General features: G+C 39.5%; 1 protein-coding gene across 1 annotated transcript; it reads left to right on the top strand.

Moving 5' to 3' along the window:
* Positions 1–1,913: 1,913 nt before the first annotated feature.
* AASS (aminoadipate-semialdehyde synthase) lies at positions 1,914–25,302 on the top strand. The gene is made up of 23 exons (XM_010019526.1): positions 1,914–2,126; positions 3,299–3,475; positions 4,108–4,192; positions 4,928–4,995; positions 5,104–5,250; positions 6,243–6,321; positions 6,413–6,540; positions 6,707–6,855; positions 8,050–8,172; positions 8,324–8,435; positions 8,972–9,031; positions 9,130–9,197; positions 10,984–11,105; positions 13,697–13,826; positions 14,695–14,805; positions 16,075–16,183; positions 16,614–16,754; positions 18,599–18,766; positions 20,996–21,091; positions 22,752–22,867; positions 23,067–23,155; positions 23,486–23,662; positions 25,184–25,302. Exons 1-23 carry the CDS (start codon positions 1,914–1,916, stop codon positions 25,300–25,302), a joined length of 2,787 nt encoding a protein of 928 aa, XP_010017828.1.
* Positions 25,303–27,049: the final 1,747 nt, after the last annotated feature.

Consider the following 27,049-nt stretch of genomic DNA (forward strand, 5'->3'; position numbering starts at 1 on the left):
AGTAAGTGGAGGCACAAGTTGCCCGTGTAAGTATGTTCAGCTCACTCTAGAAATAGGATCATATTCAGGTTGTGTGCTGTAATCAAGTGCATTGCTGTTAATTTTTTGTTATTTTACTTTTCCTTTGCTATATTGCTCAGCGCTGTTAAGCCTCAAAACTAAGCTCAAAGCAGTGTGGAACAGCACCTCCCCCCCCAGCATGGGTGATGAGGAACCGGTGCCATTCGGCTCCCTCGGTTGGTGTGTTGAGGAGGCCAGGGAGAGTTTCCCATCTCTGCAGGCTTTGTATTCTAAACTTACTTTCACTTTTACAACGGGATATCAGTATCTCTGTGGTTAAGCCTGAGCACACACAAAGAGTCATGTGTGCAAACTTCTGGCCTGCCAGAGGTCACACAGAGTGTTTGTTTATTGTCCTGATTCCCCCTCACATGCTGTAAGTGCAGGGCAGCTCACTGCCTTTTGAAAGCAGCATTGTTCTTCTTGTAGGACTCTTCTGTGTGAGGAAAATTTTCTTTCCCTGCAGGTTTGGGTATGAGGTACAGTGCAGTGGTATGAACTGCTCTAATCATTATATTCTAGAGTGCAGTAATAGTGACACTGTGTGTCATGACTTCCTCTGTTTTTGAGAGGTACCAACATACTCTCTAAGAACACTCTTAGCGTGCTGAAGAGCAGTATCATAAAATAGCAACTTCAATTTCTGGACAGTAAATTCTGCTGGGGGAAAATCTAGCGATGGTAGGAAGACCAGACTTGGAGCTAAGGCAGAGGACTCTGTGCTTCTGTTCGTGCCTTACTTTGCGTGCTAGTTTTTCTGTTTAAGCAAGCTTGGAGTTAAGCAGGACCTCTTGATACTTGATGCTTTAGGCATGTAGGTATTTTACAAGACTGGGACATGAGGACAAACAAGATTTTCCAAGTGATTCAGATACAGAGATACATGGAACTATCAGTTAAAACTACTTTGAAAACAAAGTTCACACTTTTGGAGCCTCTCTCTTTGAGATCCCCATCTTTTAATCACATAAATATATCTAGTCCTTAGGCTCTTAGGTATTTGGTGCTGGACCAGTGCATAGCATTTGCCATTCACAGCAGAGCTGAGCATTGGCATGTATGCTTCACTGGGAGTGAAGAAGAGGAGAGAGAAAATACAGGGATAATCATCTGCAGTGCAAATCAGTCCTAATGAAGCTTTTCCACTTTGCATAATATTTTGATTAGGAAAAAAAACCTGTCACTCCTGGCCACACATGTGCTGACTGCTAAGCAATAGTTAAGGTGTTGTCCTATTCTTCCATTTTTGGCTTGAGTAAGAATTATTATCTAAAAATACTTTGCATTAGTCTTACATATTGGGCTTTCTCTTTTAACGAACTGCTTCCATTGTTGCCTGTGATATACCTTCTTTCTGTCCCTTTGTAACTTCTCACTAATCTTGATGCAAACTTTTGTAAGTGCTTGGTCTTTGGATGGTTATGCTGGCAGATGAATTTAATTGGTATTTTTAAGTTTCCAGCATCCTTTTTAAGCTGTGTAAGTCAAAACTTGGTACACTGAACATATTAAAAGCCTTCCCTTATAGTAGTACAAAAATTTATTTCTGTAAGGACACCCCACCAAGCTGAGATGCAACGAAGTACACTGAAAGTAAATTTACAGAGTCAGAGAGTCACAGAATGGGTTGAGGTTGGAAGCTGACCACTGGAGGTCATCTAGTCCTACCTCCCTGCTCAAGCAGGGAAATCTATGTCTCACAAAAGTAAGGTGTAACTAGAGTATAAAGTATCTGGTTTGTGTTTTACAGCAGATGTTAAAGGAGACCAGACGTTTTGTACAAACAATGTTTGAAACATACTTATATATATGTATATTTTACTACTTTGTCTTTGCTGCCATCAGGCTTTACCATGCTCCAAGCCTTTAGTCACATAAATGGTAGGTGTGCGTTCCATCATGCTAAGTGTAGGCATCGTTGTAAGTCCGTGCTGGCAATCAGGAGGGAAGATGTTAATGCCTGGGAAAGAAGAGCACCTCTAGCACCAAAGCATGTAAAGGAATTGACACAGATGGGATACAAGGTTTTGGTGCAGCCGTCAAACCGGAGAGCCATCCATGAGAAGGTAAGGTCCCATTTTGTGTTAGGTAAGCTAACCCATAGTTCAGTTCTTAACCATAGCGGAGGAAAAATAATATTCAAAGGATGTACATGAGAAAGCATATTAATTTTGCTGTTAAATGAGGAGTCATTGTGTCCTAGTGGAAAGAAAAAGGAGTAGTTTGTTTAGCCTTTTAATGTAATGTTGGCATACTGGTGGGCTTTTGAGTTGTTTTTATTGATTTCTTGTCCTTTCATCTGTTTCTGAAGAAATTCTAGGTGCTTTTGAGGTAGAAACTTGATAATTCATTTAACATTGGTGTTTATTTCTTCTATTTGTATGGGGGCAACATTATAAACAATAACCATATTTAAAAAAAAAAGAAGAGGAAGGACGAATCTGGTGAATCCCATTCCTGCTTCAATCCTATTCCTCATGTAAAATGAGGAGAGAGTTTTGTTTTGGGTTGTTTTTTTCTTTTTTGCTGTGAGCTTCAGGACTGAGAGCTTTTACAGTTCCTGTAAGCAGCAGTAATACTCTGCTGTAAGGTATCTGAGCTAACAGATAAAAATGGAAATGTAATAGGGAATTAGTGATCACTTTCATGTATCACATTAATTAAGTCACAGGGCTGTTTTTCAACAAAGCATAGGTCACTCCGGGTACACAAGTATGTTACTGAAAGCTAGAATTTTAATAAGTTTCCAAAATAAGGGAGAACAAAACTAAATTTTGGTATGGAAAAATACTCTTTTGGATGTTGCTTTTGAGCTTGGACTTAATTTTATACAATTTTATAAAATCACATGTCATCAGTCTTCATATTAATTTGTCTGATTTCTCTAAACTTATTTCCAAGTATTTCAACACATTACAAAGGACTGTTCATTACTGCAGTACTTTATAAAATACTTTAAATGTAGTAAAATACCCTTTTTGTAGTCTGTGAATTTAAGATGAAGGATTTTACTTACACATAATTATGTTTTTCCCTTGTATAATAGGATATTAGCACGGAAGTTCAGTTTGATATTCAATATCCCTTTGATAAAGAGGTTTATGAAGTATCACATGCAGTAACTTGTTTCTGCTTTGGAGAATTATCTGTTTGTCCTCTCTTCTAGTTGCTTATGTGCTGAGATCTGAATATGAAAAAAACTCAGAAAAATTTACTTTGTTTTTTTTCTCTTTCATAGGATTACATCAAAGCAGGTGGCATTATTCAAGAAGATATTTCCGAGGCTTCTCTGATAGTAGGTGTGAAAAGACCTCCAGAAGACAAATTAATCCCTAAAAAGAACTATGCCTTCTTCTCTCACACTATTAAAGCCCAAGAAGCAAATATGCCCCTTTTGGATGAAATTCTAAGACAGGTAAATTGTGTCATAGAGAAGACAACTGCCTGTTAGCATTGGTTGGAAACTGAACTTAATGCTGAAATGTGATCAAAAGCTGACTGCCTAGTGTGGTTACTTTCAGCGTGCATATTTGTAGATAGCTAATGAAGACAGTTTTCAGTATCTTTTCCTGAAGTTGAGTATTTCTTGCTCAGACGATCTTGTGCTTGTGGTAGTACTCTGTTGATGTGCGTAAGGCAGGTTTGTTGTGAGCATGGTGTGCTCATGAGAAGTTCTTGCTGTGTCAGCATAAAGGCTTGTTGGAAAGTTATTAAGCAAGAGCGTGTATTGGTTGTTACAGAGGGAGGCAACCAGTTCACTCAGAAATGAGCAGCCTCTTGGCAGAGTCTCCAGCAGCTGGAGTTGGGAAACTGTGCCAAGAGTGCACAGGCAATGCAGAGGCTCTAAAGCAATAATTCAGTGCAACCTTTAGGTTTTTATTTTTATACCTAAATCTTGTTACGAATTATTTGCCTTCTCATATATGCCCATCAGCCTCTATCACAAAGGATGACAAAGGCATATAAAAAGGTAGTTCCTAGGAGAGCAACGTGCCACTGACTGCATTCACTGAAAATTTTAATACTCAGTTTGCTATGTATTTTCAGGAAATTCGACTGTTTGACTATGAAAAAATGGTTGATCATAAAGGAATGCGAGTTGTGGCCTTTGGAAAGTGGGCTGGTGTAGCAGGTATAGTGCATAAAGTAAAGGCAGGCTTGCAACAAGTAACTTCTCGTAATACTTCTGGTTGTCTGCGTTTCCTGAAAGTTGAGGCTTGCAATGCATTTTTAACTGCATTTTTAACTCATGCTTTTAAGAGCTTTTTTCCATTCTGTTTTGTGCTCCCTACTTTTGATGAGACTACATGTCAGACAGTCTGTGGATTCCTGGCAAATCTACTATTTTATGTTGTTTTGAAGTCCTGTTTGTCTGTTCAACTAATATGGGGCATACTAAATATCTAGAGACGAACTGAGTAGGCTTTTCAGAGAAAAGGCTGCTGTCGGTCCTGCGAGTTTGAACGACATCTGTTTGTCACTCTCTTATTCGTTTACATTGATTTTTGTGAGGCATGGTTCTCATTGCTTTCTACTGAACTTTAACTCTGTTTCTTCAGGAGACTCTCTTTATTATCTCCTTCTCTGGAATCTGGTCTTGTGGATGCATGTCATGAAAGGATATCCGAGTATTAAATGGTGCTGAAATGCATAATGTGGGCCAAGAGTAGGTTTAAGGTTGTAGCCTGCTATTGAATTTATCCTTCCTTCGTTTTACGTAGACTTTCTTTAGAAGCGAAGTATTAATATTAAAACATGGGCAAAAATATCCAGGATGAGTTTAAACTTCAGGCAGTCTCTGAAGTTTCTAACTGTGTATAGTCATAATTAACAATTTTTCTTTTCTTTTTTTTTTTTTAAACAATAGGAATGATCAACATTCTGCATGGATTGGGATTACGATTTTTAGCCTTGGGACATCACACTCCCTTCATGGTAAGAGTATATATGTATGTATTTTTCTGTAGCAAAATGACCCTAGGGCATCTGCACCTGTATTTGAATATGGAAAATAGCTTGATGGTTCTGTGCCTTTGATTTCAGCACATTGGGATGGCACATAACTACAGGAATAGCAGTCAGGCTGTTCAGGCAGTACGGGATGCCGGGTATGAAATTTCACTCGGGTTGATGCCAAAGTCAGTTGGACCCTTAACGTTTGTGTTTACAGGCACTGGTAACGTTTCTAAGGTAAGAATTCTGTCTTCAAGATGAAATGCTGTATTATTTTAGTATAAATTCTTGGTGTTTGATACATACCAGGTTAAATGGATTGATAGTTTCATTTTGTTTGCTTGGACTTCAGGTATTCCTTTTCTAGTAAGAAGTTTTAAGTACCCTAAACTAATGCCTTTAAGATGAGATCATGCTTGACAAGGCTGACCACACTAATTTTTTACTATGAAAAATGGGTTAAATCTTGCTGCTCCTCTCTCCCATCTGCATGATTTTTATCTCCTTCTCTACCCTCTGTTGACTTTGGGCTCACAAGGTATGTTGAATCACCCCATTAAAGTATGGGGGGGAAGAATTATTTTTTCTAATACTTACTAGGTTTTGTCTGTTTTTATAGCACTGACTTGGCTTACAAGTGCGGGACTTTAGACTTTTTTCTACAACATAGGGAAAAAGCCTACTCCTGGTTTTGGCCGCAAAGATCAGTTAACTAGGATCCAGCTATAAAGTGAAGTCACTGCCTGTGTAAATGTGTGTCTTCTGAGCAAAAGGATGGCATGTCTGATGAGCCTGTGTTCTGTGATCACAGGTCATCGGGAAAGTCGTCTTGACATTCTTTGCCTTTAGAACAGCCTGGTTGGTGAGAAGTGGCTTCAGGGGGTCTTCCCTAAAGAGAAACTGATCCTCAGAGCAGCAGCAAAACCACCTGTTGTGGCTGAGTTGAGGCCTCCCACCTCTGCTATCAGAAATATAAACCAAGCATTGTATTGTGAGCCAGGCAAACTGCAGTCATGGGGAATGATGTAAATTCCTTGTACACAGAGCCCAGACAGCTTTGTTTTGGATAAGCGGGACTATGTGTGAAACAGTTTGTACATCTCTGAAGATGTTGTCTGGCAGGACTGTTGTGCATGGCATTTTTGTATTTGTTTTCACACACCAAATGAACAGTGTTACACTACATTTGTGTGCTCTGCTCATTCTGAATCCTACTTCATGGTTTACAGGGTGCTCAAGAAATGTTCAATGCCCTCCCATGTGAGTTTGTGGAACCACACGAGTTAAAGGAAGTTTCCAGATCTGGAGGTATGCTGCAACAATAAAGTTTTGGAAAACACTGCAACCCTTTTTGACCAAGTATTACAGCTATTTTATTTTTATTTATTTTTAACCTCAGACCTCAGAAAAGTCTATGGGACAGTGTTAAGTCGTCACCATCATCTTGTAAGGAAACAGGATGGACTATATGATCCCGTAGACTATGAAAAACATCCAGAACTTTACACTTCTCGCTTTAATACTGATGTGAGCATCTCTTCTGTTCTTTTATGAAATGTTTTCCACAGATTGTTGGTAGTTACTACGCCTTTGCATATCTGTTGATGAGAAAGCATTCATTTAAATCGCTAGCCCAGGTGCTTTCAACTTAAAATACTAGATAAGAACATCAGGCATCTAACTTTCATTGCAGATTGCACCCTACACAACTTGTTTAATTAATGGCATATACTGGGAGCAACACACTCCTCGCTTGTTAAGTCGACAGGATGCTCAGAAGCTGCTGGTGCCAGTTAAATCTGCTGCTGCTACCATAGAGGGCTGTCCTGAGTTACCACACAAGTAAGACATCTCAGTTCACTCCTAACAATTCTGCAGCATCATGATTAGGTTGTTATACTAGGCAGTTTCACCACAATGTTACCAAATGATTTCATTTCTTATGTTGTTCCTCTTGCATGTTGAACAGTACCACGTTGAGTCTGCTTTTGTTCTTCTGTGCTTTGCAGTCTTGTTTTACAGTTTGGAGTTTTTGAAAATGTCACAGTATAAATGATTGACTGGTATTGGCTGTCTTTCTGCAAAGGTAGTTGTGCCAATGATCCTTGTGCCAAATCCAACGCAAATGGTGTCATATCTGGGAAATGTACCTACTACACTATTATTGCTAGAAGTTTCTATGCCTGAGCAGAGGTTGTTGTTTAAGTTCTTCCTACCCCACCATTTGACTTGTACAACTTTGGTAGCTGTTCATTCACATCTCTGGTTTCTGCAGCAGGTAGTGGAAATGCTTCACAATCCTTAATAACTTTAAGGATGGAACGTGAAGTGCAAATCCAGGGTTAGTCTCCTTTCAGTGTGGGTGGGAGCTACCCTTTCCCTAGTAGTCCTGTGTAATAGTTCTCTGGAAGACTGGCCTGGCAATGGATTTTGGGAGGATATGACACAGGATATGCTGATGAGGAAGCAGGTCTTTGTCTCTTCTCTGTCCACTCTTTACACCTTTCTTTCTCTCCTATGAAAAATAAAGAATTTAAGTGTTAACCTTGAGTGGAGCCAGAGGTTGTGACTTAGGCTAATGAATACTCCACCTGTGCCAGCTCTCTGTGAACTGAAAGGAGGTAGCTGCTTTAGGTTTCCCTTTGTGATGGTGAAGTTATTCTAGTGCAGGACGGCTCAGTGATAGCTCAGGGGAATTGGTAATTGTATAACAAATGGGAGGTGTTGGCAGCACATGGATAACAGAGAAAAAATGATGGATAAGTGGATTCTCATGGTCTTTGACAAGTTACACGTGAAATATGGATCCTTTTGATGTGAATGGAAACCTCACAACCAGATTTCCATTACCTTTCTGGATGTTACTGTTCATATTACTCTGACTTCTAAATTGGTTAAGATGAATGAAACTACAAGTATGGTATATTTTCTCACATTTCTTATATTTCCTTTTCACTTGTGATCTTTTATACCTATATTTCTTAGTAATTTGGATAATGCTCTATTCCTTTGTCTTTTTTTGTTTAATTGCTTTAGGCTTCTGGCAATATGTGATATTTCAGCAGACACTGGAGGATCTATAGAATTTATGACTGAATGTACAACAATTGACAGTCCATTTTGTATGTATGATGCTGACCAGCATATTATTCATGACAGGTGGGAAAGCCTTTAAATTTTATTGCTTTCCTCTGTAATTTTTCGGTGAAATATTATATTGAAAAATCATGTGTTTAAAGCACTTGTGAAAAGTGATACCTTTCAGGTACCAAGGAGAAGTAGTTTAGAAGAGCCATGTTCTCTCTTTCAGTGTGGAAGGCTCTGGGATTCTGATGTGTTCCATTGACAATCTGCCAGCTCAGCTTCCTATAGAAGCAACTGAGTACTTTGGCGATATGCTTTTCCCATATATTGAAGAGATGGTAAGGTCTAATGTGTCCATTGAGAAGGTAAAAGGCTCAGACTTTGGTCTGTTTGTTTGTTGCTTTTCTGGTCTCCTGTATACATCAAAAGAAATCTGCTGTAGAACATAACTGCCTTTGTACTTCAAGAAAAAGAAATAGGAAAAATAAAGCTTTCTGAATCTTGAGGCAATACTTTCAAAAAGCAATATGTGAATGAGACATTAGTGATCTGGATGTCTAAGGGATTTGTCAAGAACACGGTATAGGCAGGAAACAGGCTCTGGCAGGTAGTTCGTTGTTCCTGAACTATACAGTAGATGTCTAAATCTGATTTTCTTGGGGCACTCAACAGTTGTTCACAATCAGACTGCTGTTTGAATTCCTGTATTTTCATAGAAGTTAAATGACACTGATCAGGGCCACAGGAATTTCAGATCTACAAAATATTGGTATTGTTGACTGCATTTAAATGTTGCTTAAAATCTTGATGTTTTACTCTGAGGAAAATTTAGGGGAAATGAAATGACCTGATTTGAAATAACTTATCTCCACAGCTGTTATCGGAAGGCTCAGAACCTCTTGAGAGACAGAATTACTCAGCTGTTGTTCGAGATGTAAGTTTTGCAGTTTGTCACTCTGTCTTCCTCTGCTGTAAATCATACAGGTACAAAAAAGCCTCAGGGTTTATTTTTGTTTTTTCATTTATTTCTAGGCCGTGATTGCATCCAATGGTTCACTGACAGCTAAATATGAATATATCCAGAAACTGAGGGAGAGCAGGTAATAAACTTCTTAAAGTTTATTTAGTTCAGGATGTTAAAAAAATGTCTGCATTCTACCTCCCCCTTTGCATTTATTCACTCCTGTGTTTTTGTGGAATACTGCTATATTGCACTGTGTCTAAATGTCTCCTAGCTTGGTATTTCTTCTTTCTTCATGCACATTGCTTAAATCATTAACATACATTGTTAGTAACTTATGATGAAGTTCAGGAAGTTATAATTTTTCTTTTTCTTATGTTATGAAGACTGACAGAAAACAGCCACATGCCATTATTATTCTGTTACTCCTCACCTTTTTGAAATGGATATGACATAGAGTCCTTTGAAAGGAAAAGGCTCTGTACTATGCCTTGAATCCTAGTTTCCTCTAGTATGGCTCAAGTGCTGTGCTCTATAGCATTGTTCTGACTGGATGTATTCAGGAGCCTCTGTGAGACTCTCAGACTTCATTATATTCCTGTAGCTAAAGCTTTAGTCAGTGGCACGGTCAGTGCCAGCTTCACCTTACATCATGTAAAAGTTGAGATTGGTCTGACCACAAGCACTGCGTGCACTCTGCACTAAAAGCATAGTATGTTGGCTTTTGCATGCCAAACGTCTCCACTTTCCTTGGGGAACTTTGGGAGTTCTGGTTATGAACTTCTGCATGATGAACAAGTGCATTTTCCACCCCAAGTAACATGCAGTTTGCCTCTCAAAGACTTAGCTCACAGTGATTTTGTCATGTGCTGTTTGACAGACCACTTCAAGAAGCTGTCGCAGTAACAACAGTTCCTCAGCAACAAATTTTCTGAGGAATACCTCACACAGCACAATGATCTGGTTTTTGGGAGGGTTTATTTTTGTGATTTTGTTTGTTTTGTATTTTTATGTGTATATTTTTGCCAATCTTGGTGGGTCATTTGGCAGCCTGTCCTAGGGCAGACATGCTGTGTTTGATTCAAGTCTGACCTCTGACTGCGAAAATTTTTAATAAGTATAAGAAGTTTGATTGCAAAATCCAGCATTCTTTCATATAGAAAGTATCCCCTTTGTCAACGTTGTTGCTCCAAGCTCCTGTATACCGTTGCTGCTCCCTATAAGTAAAGGGTGGAGAGGAATTCCTTATTTTCCTTTGTCCATGAGGGTGTAGCTGTGGAAGATGTTTTATTAGGATCAATAGGAGGAGGAGGAAGGTCCTTAAGTTTGTCATATGAAAGGATATGATGGGCTTAGGAGGCTTTCTGTGAAAGGATTAAATCATGATTTAACTTTTAAAAAAATCAAATGAGTTCTTGTCTGCAAACAGGATTTCTTAATTAGGCATTAACTTTTATTGACTATTGTGTTTCTATGGTGGATTAATATGAACTTATTATAACTTACCTAAATTATGCTTTCACCAGTATGGTTTTGTGTACTTTAACAGTTAAAAGGGAGCCTGAATCCCTTTCTGACAGCCCAGGATGACATAGACAGCTTGCAGGTCCTCAAGTGGTCTGGTTACAGTAATTTGGCCATTGGGAAAAATATAGTGACAATTGAGCAAAAATCTGTTGAACAGCTAGTAGCAATTGGAGAAGCAGTGGAGATGTTGATGGATTTGGAGAAAAGAAACTAGAAGTTCTGCAGCAGAAGAATGGAAGCAGTACTACACAGTCTTGGGTTAGATAGCCAGGAACTTGACTCTTGGTCTGAATAGAGCTCTTGGTTTTTAGACTTACTAAAACATACTTTGTTAGTTTTAGCAGCTTACAGTTTCCTTCTTCTGTGTGTTTTTTAATTTTGCCTGTAACACCTCCTAGGGAATACACTCAGATGCTGAAGATGGATAATAAAAAGAGGGTTTTATTGCTTGGATCTGGCTATGTTTCTGGCCCTGTAATTGAGTATCTCACTCGAGATTCCAATGTTGACATCACAGTCGGTATGTAAGACTTTGCTTGTTTTTCATTGAAAAATTATATCTTATTTAAACCTGCTAGCATGGCAGAACCTTTCTCAAAAGCAATAAATAGATCTGGTTCTGAGAACAGATAAAGAAAATTTTTGTTGTTATGCACTGCAGAACAGGATTTTGTAGCTTTGTGAGCATTTTGAGTTTATATAATTGATTTGAAAATGACATAGCCAAATTAAAATTTTACCATTTGCATGTATAACCTATAGGGAATTTAGAAGTATTTTTCCTTGTAACCTGCTTTGGTGTTGGGATTGATTTTGTAGGTAGTCAGTTACTTTTGTTGGTGATTGGCTTGTGTTTTCAGCCTCACGCAAGAAGATGAAATTGTTTTCATGGACATGAAATGGACATGTATGGGTGACACCTCTGCTCTTGTTATAACCAGTACTATGGTGGTAAACCTTCAGACTCTGACCTTTTCATTAGCCCCACATGCCTGCTTGATCATTCCTCTTCTGGTTTTATCTGTAGCATGCTTCAGGCTGGGCATCTCAAAAACACTTTTCTGTACCCTCAACGATGACTTTACCCTGATTCTGTGATTTCAAGTTTAAATCCCAGGCTGTATTGCCTGCAGGTGACTTTGCTGGGAAGTGGTTTTCTTTAAAACTTACTTTTGTATTTCTGTTGATTTGTGTTTTATTGTTGTTGTTGCTTTGGTTTATTATCTTCTCATGTTATTTTCATGCTTGCCTGCTTTTGCTACCTTTTGCGGTAATAACCATTTAACCCCTGGGAGAATATTTACTAGGAAGAAGAGAAGAACCCCAAGGAAACTGCACCTATTAGCATAGTTCACTTCCTGATGCTGTGAACAGGAAGGATTACAGCTATGTGCAGTGTCCATCCCCTCATCAGTACGGAGGCATCATCTAGTCCCTGCAGTATAGTAGCAGTCAGGGAAAGCAGGTGAACTGGAAAATGTGTTTTGCCAAGCACAGAGCAAACACCAGGTGCCGGTTACCTGGCTATCTTAAAACCATGCAATTTGTACAAGCACACACACAAAAAAGACCTGAGAAGGAAAGAGACACAAAGATATTACTTATCAAGTATTTGACGGTAGATGGATGAAGAAAGCGTAAAAGGCACACCGCAGTGTCACATTTGCTTCTTTACGGTTAGGCTACACCACTTTAAATACAAATGACAAAGGTCTTAATTGGGAAGCATTCATGTAATCAGTTCCTTTTTAGCTCATATTTGTAGGTGATTTTGCCTAGCTCTTTTCTGTCAGCATAAGTTGATTAGTAGGGTATAGAGAATCACCCTCTGACAGTGTTTATTTCCATTGACTTTGGAAAGGCTGTAAGGAAATAAGGTCCTAAGTTAGAGGCACAGATGCTTTTAATTCTCTGTAAGCCTGTGCCCCACCTGCCGCCTTCATTGCCTGCTCTTTTGTTCTGGCTGTGTTCCCATTGTCATCCTTGTATTGGCAGCATGGTGAGCCAAGACAGGAGACGGTGTCAGACGTGGCAAATACTGGTTGCTTTAACCAGGATCTCTCTTTCAGTTCTGCTTTTCTTTTAATGGCAAGTGCTGATGGCAGTATGAGGAAGATAATTGGAAGGAACAAATGGAAGCAGGCAGAGTCTGGATTTCTTCCTTTTAGGGATAATATTAGCACATGCAGGTTTGGTAGGACTAAGCCATAGGCAAATATTGAAACCAATCAGATTGAATCTGGGCCTTTTAATCATATTTGAGCTAAGAAAAAGCTTAATGTTTTTATCTTTGTTATGTTAAAAATGGTGAATGATGTGATTTGGTTTTGTTTTAAGCTATTAAGCTGTTCTTGATTATAAATAGGAATTCCAGTTAAAATGTCCTAAAACAGTTTTGAAAATTTTTTTTTTAAAACCAGATTTATCCATAAATGTATGGCTATGTGGAGTGAGGGATGGGGTAAGTTTTCTGGACACATGCTTGTTTATTAAGTCTGTTAGTTAGTTGTCTTGAACCTGCATGTTCATCAAGGCCTTAAAACTAGTTAGGGTTTTCCTGTCTCACTTAAAGCAAGCACAGCCTGAAAAAGAAAATCCCATTTTCCTCTTTGGACTTTTTACCCTCCTGGACTTCTAGTCAGCTTCTTGCATTTCAGTGAAGTAGTCTGTGCTTTTGCAGAAATAGCTACTACCATCAAAAACTGGTTGAATACTCCACCTCTGCATTTATTTGGCCAGGTTAAAGTTACCATTTTTAAAATCAGGAGAAAATATGTACTGCATAGTGACCTAAAATACTTTCAGTCTCAAGATAAATTGTCACACTACTTGAAAATGGTTGGTTTTCATCAGGTTCTTTACTTCTGAGAGTAAGTATTCTTTGTAGCTCCTTGTTGAGTTATAGCTGCTATGGCTTGACACTGGCAATTTATAATAAAGTTGACTACTTTGAGGGAAGTAAGGTGCTTTATGCCTGATTTCTTTTCAACTGTTAGTGAAGGAAAACATCCATGAAACTGTTTCTCTTAAGGAAGCACAGTTGTACCTGGGAGTGCTCTGTAATTACTTTTATGTTTAGGTAACAGTTGATGTGTTTTACTTTTAATACAGCATCTGTCACGAAGGAACAACTTGAACAACTGACAGAAAAATATGACAATATTACTTCAGTTCATGTGGACGTCATTAAGCATGAGGAAAAGCTGTCCTCTTTGGTGAAGAAACACGACCTTGTGATCAGGTCAGAATTGTGTGTAACACACGATAGGGTCAAACTTAAGTCATGCTGCTTCTTTCTCCTAGTTCACTGGCCTAAATCAACATACTAACTTTTTTTAATGCCAAAGAACTGGAATCATAGTTATGTATGTAAATAGTTGTATCTGGCCACTGCCTTCTCACATAGCAGGGCATCAAGACTTTCAAAGGGGTTTTGACTGCAGCATCTCTTTAGAAGTGTTCGCCAATTACATGGACAGCCTTCTTAGTGTGAGGGACTAGTTGTGTCCACCAGTGTATGTGTTCCTGGGATCAAATTGGCATGTTTGCAAGAGGAAGCAAAATTCTGACATCTTGGTCATTTCTCCATTAAGAAGGATCTCTTCCCAGGTATTGAAAGAGGGGAGGAAATGACTTCACAGTCCTTGTCATTTTGTCCCTTTTGCCACGGATGTCATGACTGCTGCTTCCTTTCCGTGTAGAGCATGCTTTTCACAAAGTACTTCAGCAAGATCACTATAATGCAAGCTTTCTCAAGGATGGATTTACAGCTTGGCATCTTCTAAACCTCCAACACGCCAGTTTAGAAGGTGGCCTTGAAAATAGGTCAGTGTTTTGTTTTTTACAAAGTGTGACAGAAGGTGCTGTCTAAAGAATGACTCCCATATTGTCCTGCACTCTGTTCCAAGTGCACACAGTAATGCATTTCTGATAGGGTAGCATTTCACTTATGTAGATATGAAACTGCTCAGGGCAAGGCAGGTAGGGCTGTTGCATTTACTTGAGCTCTTTTGTAGGCATACAAAAAACATTTGCATTGAGTGTCTTTCCAGTGACAACCTAAGTAACTGGTTGGATTTTGATGTTGCATAATTCTCTTTTGTTTGTAGTTTGCTGCCTTATTCAGCACATCCTTTGGTTGCTAAGAAATGTATTGACAACAAAGTGAACTTGGTAACAGCCAGCTACTTAACACCAGCTATGAAAGAGCTCCGGGAGAGGTAAGTATAACAGTGGCATCTCCCTGGTGTTGCTTCCTGCTTTAGTGCATTATCTGAATAATTTGCAGTCTGTTACACCTGCAGTGTTCATTGTGAGTTACTGTTTTCTGCATTCTTTTGCCTTCCCTTTCTATGATGGAGGACTAAGTTCTTTTCCCCAAAATTGCATATGGAGGCCATGGCAGAGTGGGGAAATGAGTGTACACCCCAGTCTGGTCAGACCAGTGCTTTAAACACTAGAACGTACTTTTCTGGATACCCCATCTTATTCCATGTTAGTGTGCCTTCCTCTTGAAGTTGTTAGGATGTTTGAACTGGGCTGATATTCAAATGAGCAGCTGGGCTGTCCTGTTCTACCAGTGACAGCAAGCTTGCTTGTAATCCTTCTCATTCCCCTAGTAAAAATTCATTTTGTATCTACAGTAATATCCTCCTTTATGACACCTTCTTTTGGTCAGGCCCACTATATTAGTCTCAAGTTGATGACAGTTCTAACTATTCTATTGTTTCTGTTATCCTACTTATATGATTTGGAGTTGTTTTGGGCATGAAGCTTCACCTAGGTGCTCCTCTCAGTCTCAGTTCTGGAAACTCTGAAATGAATTCAAGTGAGTGAGATGAGATTTGTGCATGCTGTGTCTCTACAAAAGATGAAACAGAGAAAGGTAAACGAGTAGACAGCCAATGTTGCAGACAGTGAGGGAGATTCTTCTTGCTGTGATGCCAAGAGGTCATATCACACTCTCAAAAGGGAAAAAAAAAAAAAAAAAAAAGAGAAAAGACACTTTTTATCTGTGAAAGCACAAAGTGATTTTGAAACTAAAATAAATTGTCTCAGTTTGTGCTGATAAGTGAGTTGCTCTGGGAATGTGGGTAACTGCTAGACCCCAAATGCTTGTGATTTGAGAAAGTAGGTCTTGCATCTCTCTTCCCCACAGGAGCTGTTTAGGGCAATTATGAGTAGTTCTGTACTCTTCAGTACTACCTTCCCGCATTATAGCACTGCCAGGAGAATGTGAGATATGGAGTAGCTGGTAGGAATTTATTTTTCTACTAGCCCCTAGATGTTGCAGCAAAGTAAGAGAAACCGAGGCTAGAATGACTGACAATTGTCACTGCTTGGGTTTTAACATCTCCTTTTTTTTCCCCACAAGCTGCAGACAGAGCCCAGAATTTACTGTGTTGGGGAAAGTTCACTGGGCCTTTATTGGACAGATTTCCTGAATAAAAGTGAATATTCTGACAGCTCTGCATTTCTATTATTTTTAGTGCAGAAGCTGCTGGTATTACAGTTATCAGTGAAATGGGTTTGGATCCTGGTCTTGACCATATGTTGGCAATGGAATGTATTGACAAGGCAAAAGAAGTTGGTGCCACGGTAAGGTTGGCGGGTAGCACGTAGTTCTGCCAAGTTTAATAGTAAAACTGTTCCTTTACCACCTCCTAATTTTTGGACATGTCACTGATGTGTGATGGATTCTGGACATCTTACTTTTTCTGGTGCTTGGGATTTGGTGCCAACTAATCCAGTTGGTGAAACCATCAACTAAGGTGGCCTTGCCCCAGTGTCTGTTTTGGTCTCCTGTCTTTTACAGACAGTGCCTGCAGTGTGACAACTTGATGCTGTTGCTCAGTAAGCTACTTTTGGTTCCTCCTGTCCACTGTAGATCTTCTGATTTGGCCTATTTGGGAGACAGTGTCAACAGAAAATTTAAGAACTGAAAGGGATTCTGCAGGGCAGCTCTGTACAGTCTGCATCCTGGTCTGTTTTCTCTTCATTGTTTCTTTCCTGTGGATAAATCTGACAGGTTGTATCCTACACCTCTTTCTGCGGTGGCCTACCAGCTCCAGAGTACTCTGACAATCCTCTGAGATACAAGTTCAGCTGGAGCCCACAAGGAGTGTTGCTGAATACAGTTCAGTCAGCTACGTATTTAAAAAATGGAGAGGTGAAGTAATCCTAACATTTCCATTTAAAGCCAGACAAGAAAGTGGTATTGGGCTAAGGGGAGAATTGGGATTTGTAGGTTGCTGTGTTAACTTTCAAGCCAGTGACGGTCAGTTGTCAAAACCAGTTGCATGCGTAACAAAATCCTATGTTTGGAGTGTGATGGTGCCTGGCAGCTGCCAGCTTTATTCTTACTGTATGGAAGCCATTTGCAAAGGTGTGTGTTCTAATGACTAAAGCACTGAGGCTGAGTTTCCTCATCCAGCTTCCATCCCTGTTGTGTGCTGCTTTTGCCACTCAATTTCCCTGTCTTTGGCTCTGTGAAACAAAGTTGAAAGTGTGTCCTTCTACTTGCTTTTCTGTCTAGTCATGTTTTGTAATCCAAACAGCCTCATTCTGTACTTGCACGGTGTATGGCAGAACTCTTGATTTCTTTGAGTGCAGTCTGTAATAGCAGTAATGCAATGAGTGTTTTTTGTGAAAGTATACCGTGCTTTCTGATGCATTTATATAAACTCTGTTTTGCTGTTTGTGCAGGACCCATTAGAGTAGACAACCTAGCAAATGTCACTGCACCTGTTTTATGGAAAGATCAAACTGATTTGTGCAAAGCTATTGCAAGCCATTATCACATTTCTGCTTTCCAGTCCTATGTGTTTGATCACTTCCACTTGCTCAGAGTAGTTACTGAGCAGGGGCTCTTCAAATGTTGACTGCCTTGTGTAACCACTGTAAAGTTCAGCTAATTATCTAAACTTTTTGGTCTGCAAAACTGAGAAATCTTTTGAGATGTTTAGTTGACATTTTAGTGCTCTAGTGGTCTTGTTGCAGTGAGAAAGGAGAAAATCAGGGATTGTATATTGGATCATTAATTAAAAAGCAACAACACGTAGTTATAAGTTTCAGATGAAAGCGTCTCTTGGAGAATGTAAAAATGTTTACTTAATTCTGACCTGGTTCGCCCATGGCTAGGAAAAATTAGATCATGCATATGAATGATTCATTATGAGAGCAGTATGTGAGCTTGTCAGTAAATTGTGCAGTTTTTCCTCCTTGCCACTAGATCCTTAGCTGTCTTTGACTTTTGTGCAGGATTCTTCCCCACCAGTGTCTTGCCTGGCAAACACAATAAGATCTTTTGGCTTTTGCTTTAGACTTCTTTGCTTTAGTCTTTCTTCTAGGAGGAAACCTTGCCCCTTTGCTCAGAAGTCACAAAATGAGTTTGTATTGATGCTGCATAGCAGACCTGTGCATCAGCTGCTTGAAGGAAGGAGGGTTCAAGGCTTTGGTTGGGAGCAATAATAGAACTAGTCAACCTTATTTTGTTTTCCTTCAATGGTGTATTTTCTCTGTACTTTGTAGCTGCAAGTAAAGATACACGTGGACAGCAATTTTATATCAGTGTGCTATCACCGGATTTGTTTTAATCTTTAAAACAAAGAGATACAAAATCTCTCCTTCTCTTTACATTTGCCTTCTCCTCCCCTGTAAAAGAATTAAAAAGGACCAAAAAGCAGCATTTCCTATGGGCAGAATCTCCTTTCACATTGGTGTAGTTTGGGAAAGGAACCTGCTGCTTTAACATAAGTACAGCAGAAATTAACAGTGTGTGTGAGAAGAATGTGTCTTGTTTTAGCCCTTTGATTAGCAATGGCTGACATAGCGCATGCTCCTCCATCACATGATATACTTCAATGGCTTGTGCAAGTGCTTTATTTAGGTTGGGCCTTTGTTTGCAAGAGATACTAAGCATATAGATGCTATTTTGAACATGCTTAATCTCTTCCGTTGTAAAATAAATAACACTGCACTGAAATAATATTTCTGCTTTTTCACAAAATTTAGATTGTCAATATTCCACCTGGAGGAGCATTACTTGATTCTGTTACTCCGATGGATTTCTTCCCAGGATTAAATCTAGAAGGTTTTCCTAACAGAGACAGCACAAAATACGCTGAGCCGTATGGTATTCAGACAGCTCACACTTTGTTGAGAGGAACCTTAAGATACAAAGTAAGTTATTATTACTGATTATTATTTTCCTCAAGAGGTGAATGTTATCATTTAAAGAAAACTGTATTTAAAAGTCAGCCTTTTATAGCTCTGTACTTGCTCTTTATGAGCTCTCCACTATCCCAACTGAGAGACAACTGAAAGGACCGCTCGCAGTTTTTTAAATGTAGCTTTACCTTGTTTATCTAACAGGTACTTGTTGCAAACCAGAAAAATAGTTTTGCTTGTTTTGGGCACCTGGTCAGGTGGTTTGCATAGTCTGTATCTGTGTTTCGTTTTCTTTCTGGCTCTGTATGTGTTGTCAGATCAATAGAAGATTTAAATTAAATGACTCTGATGGGGTTGTGTGATGTGGGTTGCTGTTACATATTTTTAAGAATTGATCTGTTCTCTTAAAGTTGATAAAAAATGGAATTTACAATTTGTTGCTTATGTTCCTATAAAAAATGTAAATAATATCAATGTAAATAATGTAAAAATCTTACAGAAAATTCTGGTTTTTCATCAAACGGAGAAGGTTTTTCATTAAGTAACTGGAAATCTTGAATTCAAGCAGCTTTAACATTTCAGTCCGTTAAGTAAAATGTTAAATGTGTTTTCCTTCTGATAGACTCTACTTTCATTTGTTAGGTGTTAGATTTCTTTTTTAATTATTTTGCTGGTCAATATACATTAAGAAGGAATAAACCTAAAACCATATTGAAGGTTTAAAAAAAGCTTTTATGGATGTCATGATATGCCTATTGAGTTAAGGTTTATGTCAAGTATAAGTTGTTATTTTGTACATGGCTTGAGAAGTGTGTGTGTCCTTTCACTCTTAATTCCTCTATTGCAATACAACAGGATTTTTATTTCATTTGTGGAAGTGAGGGAGGGGGGGATGCATGCTTAGCAAAAGAAGGTGGAAAGCCAGTGTAGAACAAGCTGCATTAGCTCTTTTTTTATCAGTCTAGATATGAAGTCTTGTTCAGAAGCTAAAAATATGTGGAAAGCATCTATCTTGTCATGAAGTTTTACTGTGACAATATCTACTCTTCCATTTGGGGCCTGGTAAAATGTTCTTTTGTATAAGGGTTAGCACAAAGAAAAGCAAAAATGTCAGGGTGACATGAAGAGTTGTTACCAATGTGCTGTAGGAATTATGTTTCTGTAGTTAGTGTTGTTTTCTTTATCCCCAGAGCAGGCTCATCACTTTGAGATGGCGTGATCTTGCTAGGGTTGTGTGGAAGAGCTTGCCATATCTCTCCCTGTGTGGTACCTACGTGCCAGAACATACTGCTGAGCAGGGCAGAAGTTAATGTTGACCCTGCTTTGCACATGGTGCTCTGTTGCAGAGCAGAAAGCAGTCCATTCAGCGTGGAGGCTAGCATCTCCTGAGAGTGTCTTTTATAGATTAATTTCAGCTAGCTAATTGAGTCAGTTTAAAAAGACATGTCACAGAAGGGTATCGCTGCAAGGCCATCTAAACTGATAACCTAGTATTGGTGGAGGTGACGCCTAATTATAATTAGCCCTCTTTGAGGCTGCTTTATTTCTACCATTCTGCTTTTTTACAGTTTCACTTGCATGTAAGTGTTTTCAGGTATCCAGCAGCTGTGTGGGAGTGTTAATGGGATACAAAGAAAGAAAAGTAGAAACCAGTTGAGACTTCTTTTATTGTGCACAATAAAATTCTTTTTTGGCTGCCTGTTGCAGCTATTGCAGTTCCTTTTAAATACTATTCCACCGGTGTCCTGTCTCTCTGATATTCCTGAAGGAAAGATACAAACGCAGATGATTCTTATCTCTAAAATCAGTCTACCTGATGTCCATATAATCGCACTGGTGTAAAGCCAGGGTGACCTAAGTTCAGCGTTGGGCTTTCTGTATTCTGTGGTTTGTTCATGGGCCAGCTGGCTGATATAACCCTATCTGTAATGGTGTTCTGCAGTTTGAACTAGCCCTTTGATCTCATGTGCCAATGCTACTTGCCATGGAGGTATTGATGGCAAAATAAAAAAAAAAAAAAGAGGGTATTGAAGAAGTAGGGAGAAGGGTAAAGAGGGCCTGGGGAAGGTACCACTCTGGAGCAGTAACCCCACTGTCATGTTGTTAATTGTGGCTATCTTCCTGTGGGAATAATACTTACCTCTACCATGGTTGTGTCCACTGCTACATTCAAAACAAGTAGAAATACTTGCCTCAGTTTCAAGCAATTATATTTTTAACCATATTACTCTTTTATTTCAGGGATACTCCAAAACTATGGGAGGCTTTGTAAAACTAGGATTAATTAACACAGATCCGTATCCTTTGCTGAGCTCAACCACTCCACCTCTGACTTGGGTGAGTTACTCTGGTTGCTCTGCCTTTTTTCCTCTGTTTTCTAATGCTTTTGCTATTTCTAGGCTCGGGTGTGCTTAGAATTGGGAATCCTGGCCTTCTCTGCTTTTTGTTCCTGGAAATTGGGAAGGTTTTCTTCAGCAGCAATGTAATACAGTTCTGGAACAGGTTCCCCAGGGAGACTCTGGAGTCTGTGACACTGGAGGCTTTTGGGACTTGGCTAGGCAAAGCCCTGTCTGACTTGAGTGCTGGTGGTATTGCTTTTTCTGTCTTGCTTACTGATACTTCACTTAATCTTAAAATCCCAGCCAAGGTATGGCTCCTGTGATGTACTACTGTTATATTTGACAGTCAACATCTTGGTTGTCTCTGTGGGCAAAGCAGAGAATTCCATATTTCAGTATGGTGTAAAGAGAGCTGAACTGACATCTTATACCTTGTCAGGTCTGTTTGTCTATTGTGAGAAATTTCTCTTCCTTTTTGCAAACCTTTGAGAGACTAACTTTATTACTCAGATGAACAAGATTCGGCTCTGTCTCCTGTTTCCATCCTCATGCTTTTATCAGCATTAACCTGGAAAAAGACACCAGGCTTGTGCTGCGTGACAGTCTGAGGAGAGCACAGAATTTTTCTGATGATGCCATTATTTCAAGTTTAGAATGTGTTGAGTGTTCTCAAAACTGAGAAAGCACAAGGTGAAAAGGCTTAGTCTTGCTTGTCTCTGACTAGCATATACCACTGCTCATATACCACTTCTCTACCCAAACTCCAGGAGTTTTTGGGCTGCCATATGGGAATTGCTTTATTTCTAATACTATTTTTTTTTCCACTTTCGATTTTAGGATTGATATCTTCAGGTTTTCTTTGCAAAGATGGCTAGAATTTCTAGCCCTCCTAACCTCAACGAATAAGTATGCAGTGGCATGTAACCTGTGAAAATAACCATAAACTCATTAGTCTCACTGCAAACCTTGTCTCAGCAATACTGCTACCTACGTATGAGTGCTTTCCTTTTACCTGCTCTGCCTGGGAAGCAGAGGAGATAGGCTAACCTGAGCTTCTAAACAGACTACAGTTCTTTCTTGCTTCGTATCTTGTTCATAGCTTCATTTGTTATTCATGTTGCTGTGAATGAAGCAAGCATTTAGATAGCACAAAATGGCCTTCAGATATGCACAAAAGTCTTCAGAAAACTTTTTGGTAATATTCCCAGGACTGCCAGAGCCTTGTTCATCTCATCAGTTTGTTTCCTTCCTTTTGAAAGGGATATTCTCCATTTCTAGACCAACTGAAAGATATCCTTGAGTTCCCTACTCTCTGGCTGTCTCCAGGTGGCTTCTCTTTCACCCTAACATCCTCCCAGCATTCCTTGTTTATGCAGATTTCTATGTTGTTCTTCACTGCCAGAGGAAATGATAAGATTAAAAGTAGGGGGAAGCAGCTGAGTGTTGGGGAACAAAGTGTTTTAGGAAAAGATGAGCCTTATTTGTTGTGGTTATAAAATCTCAAACTATCACACTTTCCCTGTAGACATAACTTGTTGTCTCAGAAGTCCTGGATATTAACTGAGTTTAATGGAGCAGTGGGTTCTCAAAACCTTGACTGAAAAGGAGTGGAAATGGATGTCAGGCCTTCAGGAACTTTTTTTTTTCTTTTAATACAGAAAGAGCTCATGTGCAAACTGGTTGGAATTAAGCAGCCTGTTGAGTATAATGTTCTTAAAGAAGCTGTATTTAGCAAACTGGAAAAGGACCAAAGTCAACTGCAGGCAGTGGAATGGTAAATGTTCCAGTGATTTTTAAAGTTTGTTGTTTGGTTGGTTTTGGTTTTTTTGTTTTGTTTTAAAAAAAGGGGTTTGCAATTCTAGCCATTTTGGTCCACCTTAAGACTATTAAACTGGTACGAGCTGGAAATTACAAAACTGAGTTGGAAGCTGTTGATAGGCAATGACATAAGTCTGTCTCATTTCTTCTGCCAGGCTAGGTTTGTTGGGAGATGAACCAGTTCCAGCAGCAGATTCCATTGTGGGGGCTCTTGCAAAGCACATGGAGATAAAGCTGCCCTTTGGTATGTGAGGAAATTTTTTTTCATGGCTTTGAGTGAAACAAGTCAGCACCTCTTATCAGCCTTACTTGGAGTTGTTTGTTCACCTTCATTAATAAATCTTGATGTTAGGTTTTTGATGTTTTGTGATATTCTCTAGTCCCCCAGTTTATCTTTTTCTTTTCCTGATATAGTTTTAGTTTCATCTTAATATTCTGTCCTCTTTAATAGTCCCTATCTTAAGTCACTTCCCTGATACGCATGCTGTGTATGCATAATGCCTTGCTCATCAAGAACCTCATCTTGATATGACTGAAATACAAGTAATGAATAGTTTGTGTTCTTTCCTCTTAGGCACCGGAGAGAGAGATATGATTGTTATGAGAAATGAAATAGGTCTCAAGCATCCTTCTGGTCATTTGGAAAACAAGTTTATTGATCTGGTTGTCTATGGTGATAACAAAGGGTATTCTGCAATGGCTAAAACGGTAGGATATCCCACGGCTATTGCTGCTAAGATGGTTCTAAATGGTAAGTGGCAGTTCAGACTTCAGTAACAGTATTTCAACCCCCGGTATCTTTCTGTCTATACTTCTGAAAGATGTATAGTGTTTCTGAAATGTGTGTATATTTTTAAAATTTATCAAACTTTTTCCTGTCTTATTTACAGGAATTTTTAATCTGCATGTTTGGATTTTTCAGTGACAGCTCTTAATTTACTGCTTAATCTATAGATGATATAGTCTTAAATGTTTCAGTGGTGTAGAGAAGACCTTTAGCATAGTAAAGTACAATTGATCGTGCCACAGTGAAGCAGGCTAATGTATACCTGTGCTGAACAAACTAGTGACTTCCACTACTGCTTTCTGGATTGATGAAATTTGGAGCTTGGGGAATATTACCTGGTCATGTTGTGTATAGATGAACAGACAAACTGCCTAGTCATCACCCTGTTTAAGGAAATAGTGTGATTTCCCCTCATTTCCTCTTAATCTTTAGAACTTCATTCTTCTGGCTAACTGAAATGAGCAAAAACTTTGTGGTGTATTTTTTGTTTGGGTTTTTTTTTTTTTTTTTTTTTAATTTGAAAAAACAAAACCCCAAACTTTTGAAGTTTAGATGCTTTTCACCTAACTGCAGGTTCACAGCTCTATGAATTAAATTCAAGCTGTGTATGCTTCTATATGTTTCAAACATTTTTTTTCCCTATTCATTGATACAGTACTGATACCGTGTGAGAACATAGTACTAGGATTGATAAATCTGCATATATATATATATACATAAAAAATATAAAAATTAAAATCTATGTAGTTGCAAATCGATATTTGGATTTGTGGTGTGTTGACCAGGGCTGGCTGCCAGATACCCACCCAAACGCTGTCTCACTCTACCTCCTCAACAGGACAAGGGGAGAAAACAAGATGAGAAAGCTCATGGGTTGAGATAAAGACAGGGAGATCACTTACCAGTTACTGTCACAGGCAAAACAGACTCAACTTGGGAAAAAAAAGTTAATTTATTGCCAATTAAAATAGGTGTGAAAAAAAGACAGAATAGACAAAACACCACCTTCCCCTCCACCCTGTTTTCCCAGGCTGAAATTCACTTTTCCATTCCTATTCCTGACTCCTCAGCCTCTTCCCTCTGCCCCGAGTAGCATAGGGGGATGTGGAATGGATCTGTGGTCAGTCCATAACAGCTCCTGTCTGCTGCTCCTTCCGCCTCATGCTTTTTCTCTGCTTCCAGAGTGGTGTTCTCTGCAGGAAAATCTCTGCTCTGGCACCTGGAGCACCTCCTCACTGTCCTCCTCTGACCTTGCTATCTGCGGGGCCATTCTCACATTTTTTTCTCTCTACTTTTACCTTTGTGTCATTTTTTCTGGCCTTTCACCACCACTGTGGCCAAGGGTCTCAGTTGTGCCCTACAGTGGGTTGGTTGGAGCTGGCTGGAATGGCCTCACAGGGGCTGCCCTGCAGCCTCTGTTACCGAAGCCTTGCTGAGTAAAGCTGGTAGAGCACTTAACACTTTCTTTCTCTACCTTTATTTCAGGTGAAATAGATGCCAAAGGCATGGTTATACCATTGACGAAGAATGTCTATGGACCGATACTTGAACGTGTTCAGGCAGAAGGCATTGTGTACAGTACTCACAGCATTGTCAAACATTAACAAACGAAGCAGTGGATTGAATCTGGTTTTGGCTTTGTTTGGTTTCTCCTGCACCTTTTAACAATCTCAATTTGAACCAGCTAAAGGCAGCCCCTGCCATTTCACACACAAATGATGCCTTCCACAAAACCAGCTGCCTGACTTGGACTGTAGATAACCAGATGCATGAATTGTGGTATTTTCCTCTTAAAACTGCTGTGCTTTCATGCACATGTTTCATCTTCAATCAGATCTTTCCTTATCACTTCCTAAAATATCTCAGAGGAATATGAGAGATGAAAGTGATACTTAAATTTTAAGTCTTGTCCCTTTAACAGTATTTGTGAATGTTTTCACAAATCAATATGCAATAAATAGTTTAGGAATCCTGCACTAACTGCAAATAAGATCCTGTTAAATCTTGAAAATGTTTAGTTGTTAAATATTTGAAACCTAGATCATAATATTCTTTAAATCCCTTTGTTATGAATGTAAACTTAAATTACATGGAGGAGGAAGTTTAAAGCAAGCCTCCCTCCATACCCTTTCCAGTTACAGAGTTGAATCTGGTTGCAATATGTAGAAGTACACGCTGTTACGTGTTGCCTTGTGCCATGCAGAGAGCGCATTAGCATTTAGCTCTGCAGCTCAGAAGGGCATTCTGAAATACACAAAGTTAACGTGCTTAGAAGCTGCTCCAAATGATATGTTTACTCTTTCCACTTACACTGTGTGCTCCGTTCAGGTTAATTATGGTTACAAAGGGAATACTTCTGTAGTTACAAGCAGCTTTGAAATACAGTAGGCTTAGGGGTTGAAATCACTACTTTTTGAGTTCGCTTCTGTTGTTTTGCTGTCAGACTGTTGAAGTGTTCATTTGGGAGCCTGTCGATACTGCTCGGTACAGTGCCACTTTAGACTGATGAGAGCTTGACAGTGTGTCAGCTGGTGTGATGCTGCACAGAGGTGTCAGCCTGGTTCTAGGGGCAGTTTAGCTGCATCAGCCCAGAACTGAACTTCAGTCTGAGTACCGCTTCTCTCTGACAAAACAGCCTCTTGCCAGTTCAGGCTGCTTCTGTGGGTTTTGCTCAGGGATTTCTACACCACCTGGCAATGCAAGAGTAGTGTAGACTTCACCACCTCTGTCTGTGAGGTGTCATGCTGTGGGTAGATACCATTTGCACTGGTACCTGTGCAACTGCCAGAAGCTCCCCTTTTCTAAAGCTGAACACTGATGCTGGAAGCTGTCTGCTTTCAGATTTGCTTACAAGCGCACTTTGCTGATAAACGCACAGGCTTTTACCTCCTGAGAAGCATAGTGCTGTTATCACTGTTCCAAGGGGCTGGCATTCCAGGTAGTGTTCTGCCTGGTAGGAAAAGCAGCCATAACAATAGCTGAAGTTTTGCTAAGACTTGTTACTCAGGATTGGATTTTTTTGTGTGGATGTAATGCAGTAGCAACTGCAAGAGAGAGGAGGGTGAAAGGAGCCAAAGCGAGAAAGCAGAATGGAGGGCTTTTTATGCTTAACGACTGGATGCTTTTGTACTGTCGAATTTGGATTCTGTTACAGTGCCAAGCTGATGAAATCCTGGCTCCACTAAGTTGCTTTGCTTCCCACTGATCTTACAGTCTGGGGTCTGTTGTATGGGTGGTACCTGCAGCTGTGGTAAGGATGGAGCCTGCAGCAAGTGTTCCACTCCCAGCTGCCTCCTCCTGCCCCTGGTAGATTAAAGGCCTACAATTAAGAGTTAAAAATAGACTTATATC

This window comes from Nestor notabilis, unplaced genomic scaffold (assembly GCF_000696875.1).
Source record: "Nestor notabilis isolate BGI_N333 unplaced genomic scaffold, ASM69687v1 scaffold12458, whole genome shotgun sequence".
In the NCBI taxonomy this organism is placed as follows: Eukaryota; Metazoa; Chordata; class Aves; order Psittaciformes; family Psittacidae; genus Nestor; species Nestor notabilis.

What these genes read in the sequence shown, in the direction of transcription:
- AASS (XM_010019526.1), top strand. Translation starts at nt 1,914, where the DNA reads ATGCTCCAAGCCTTTAGTCACATAAATGGTAGGTGTGCGTTCCATCAT. An exon ending in GCACTGGTAACGTTTCTAAG is followed by an intron (nt 5,251 to 6,242) that starts GTAAGAATTCTG and finishes CATGGTTTACAG; the next exon opens with GGTGCTCAAGAAATGTTCAA. An exon ending in TGTCCTGAGTTACCACACAA is followed by an intron (nt 6,856 to 8,049) that starts GTAAGACATCTC and finishes TAATTGCTTTAG; the next exon opens with GCTTCTGGCAATATGTGATA.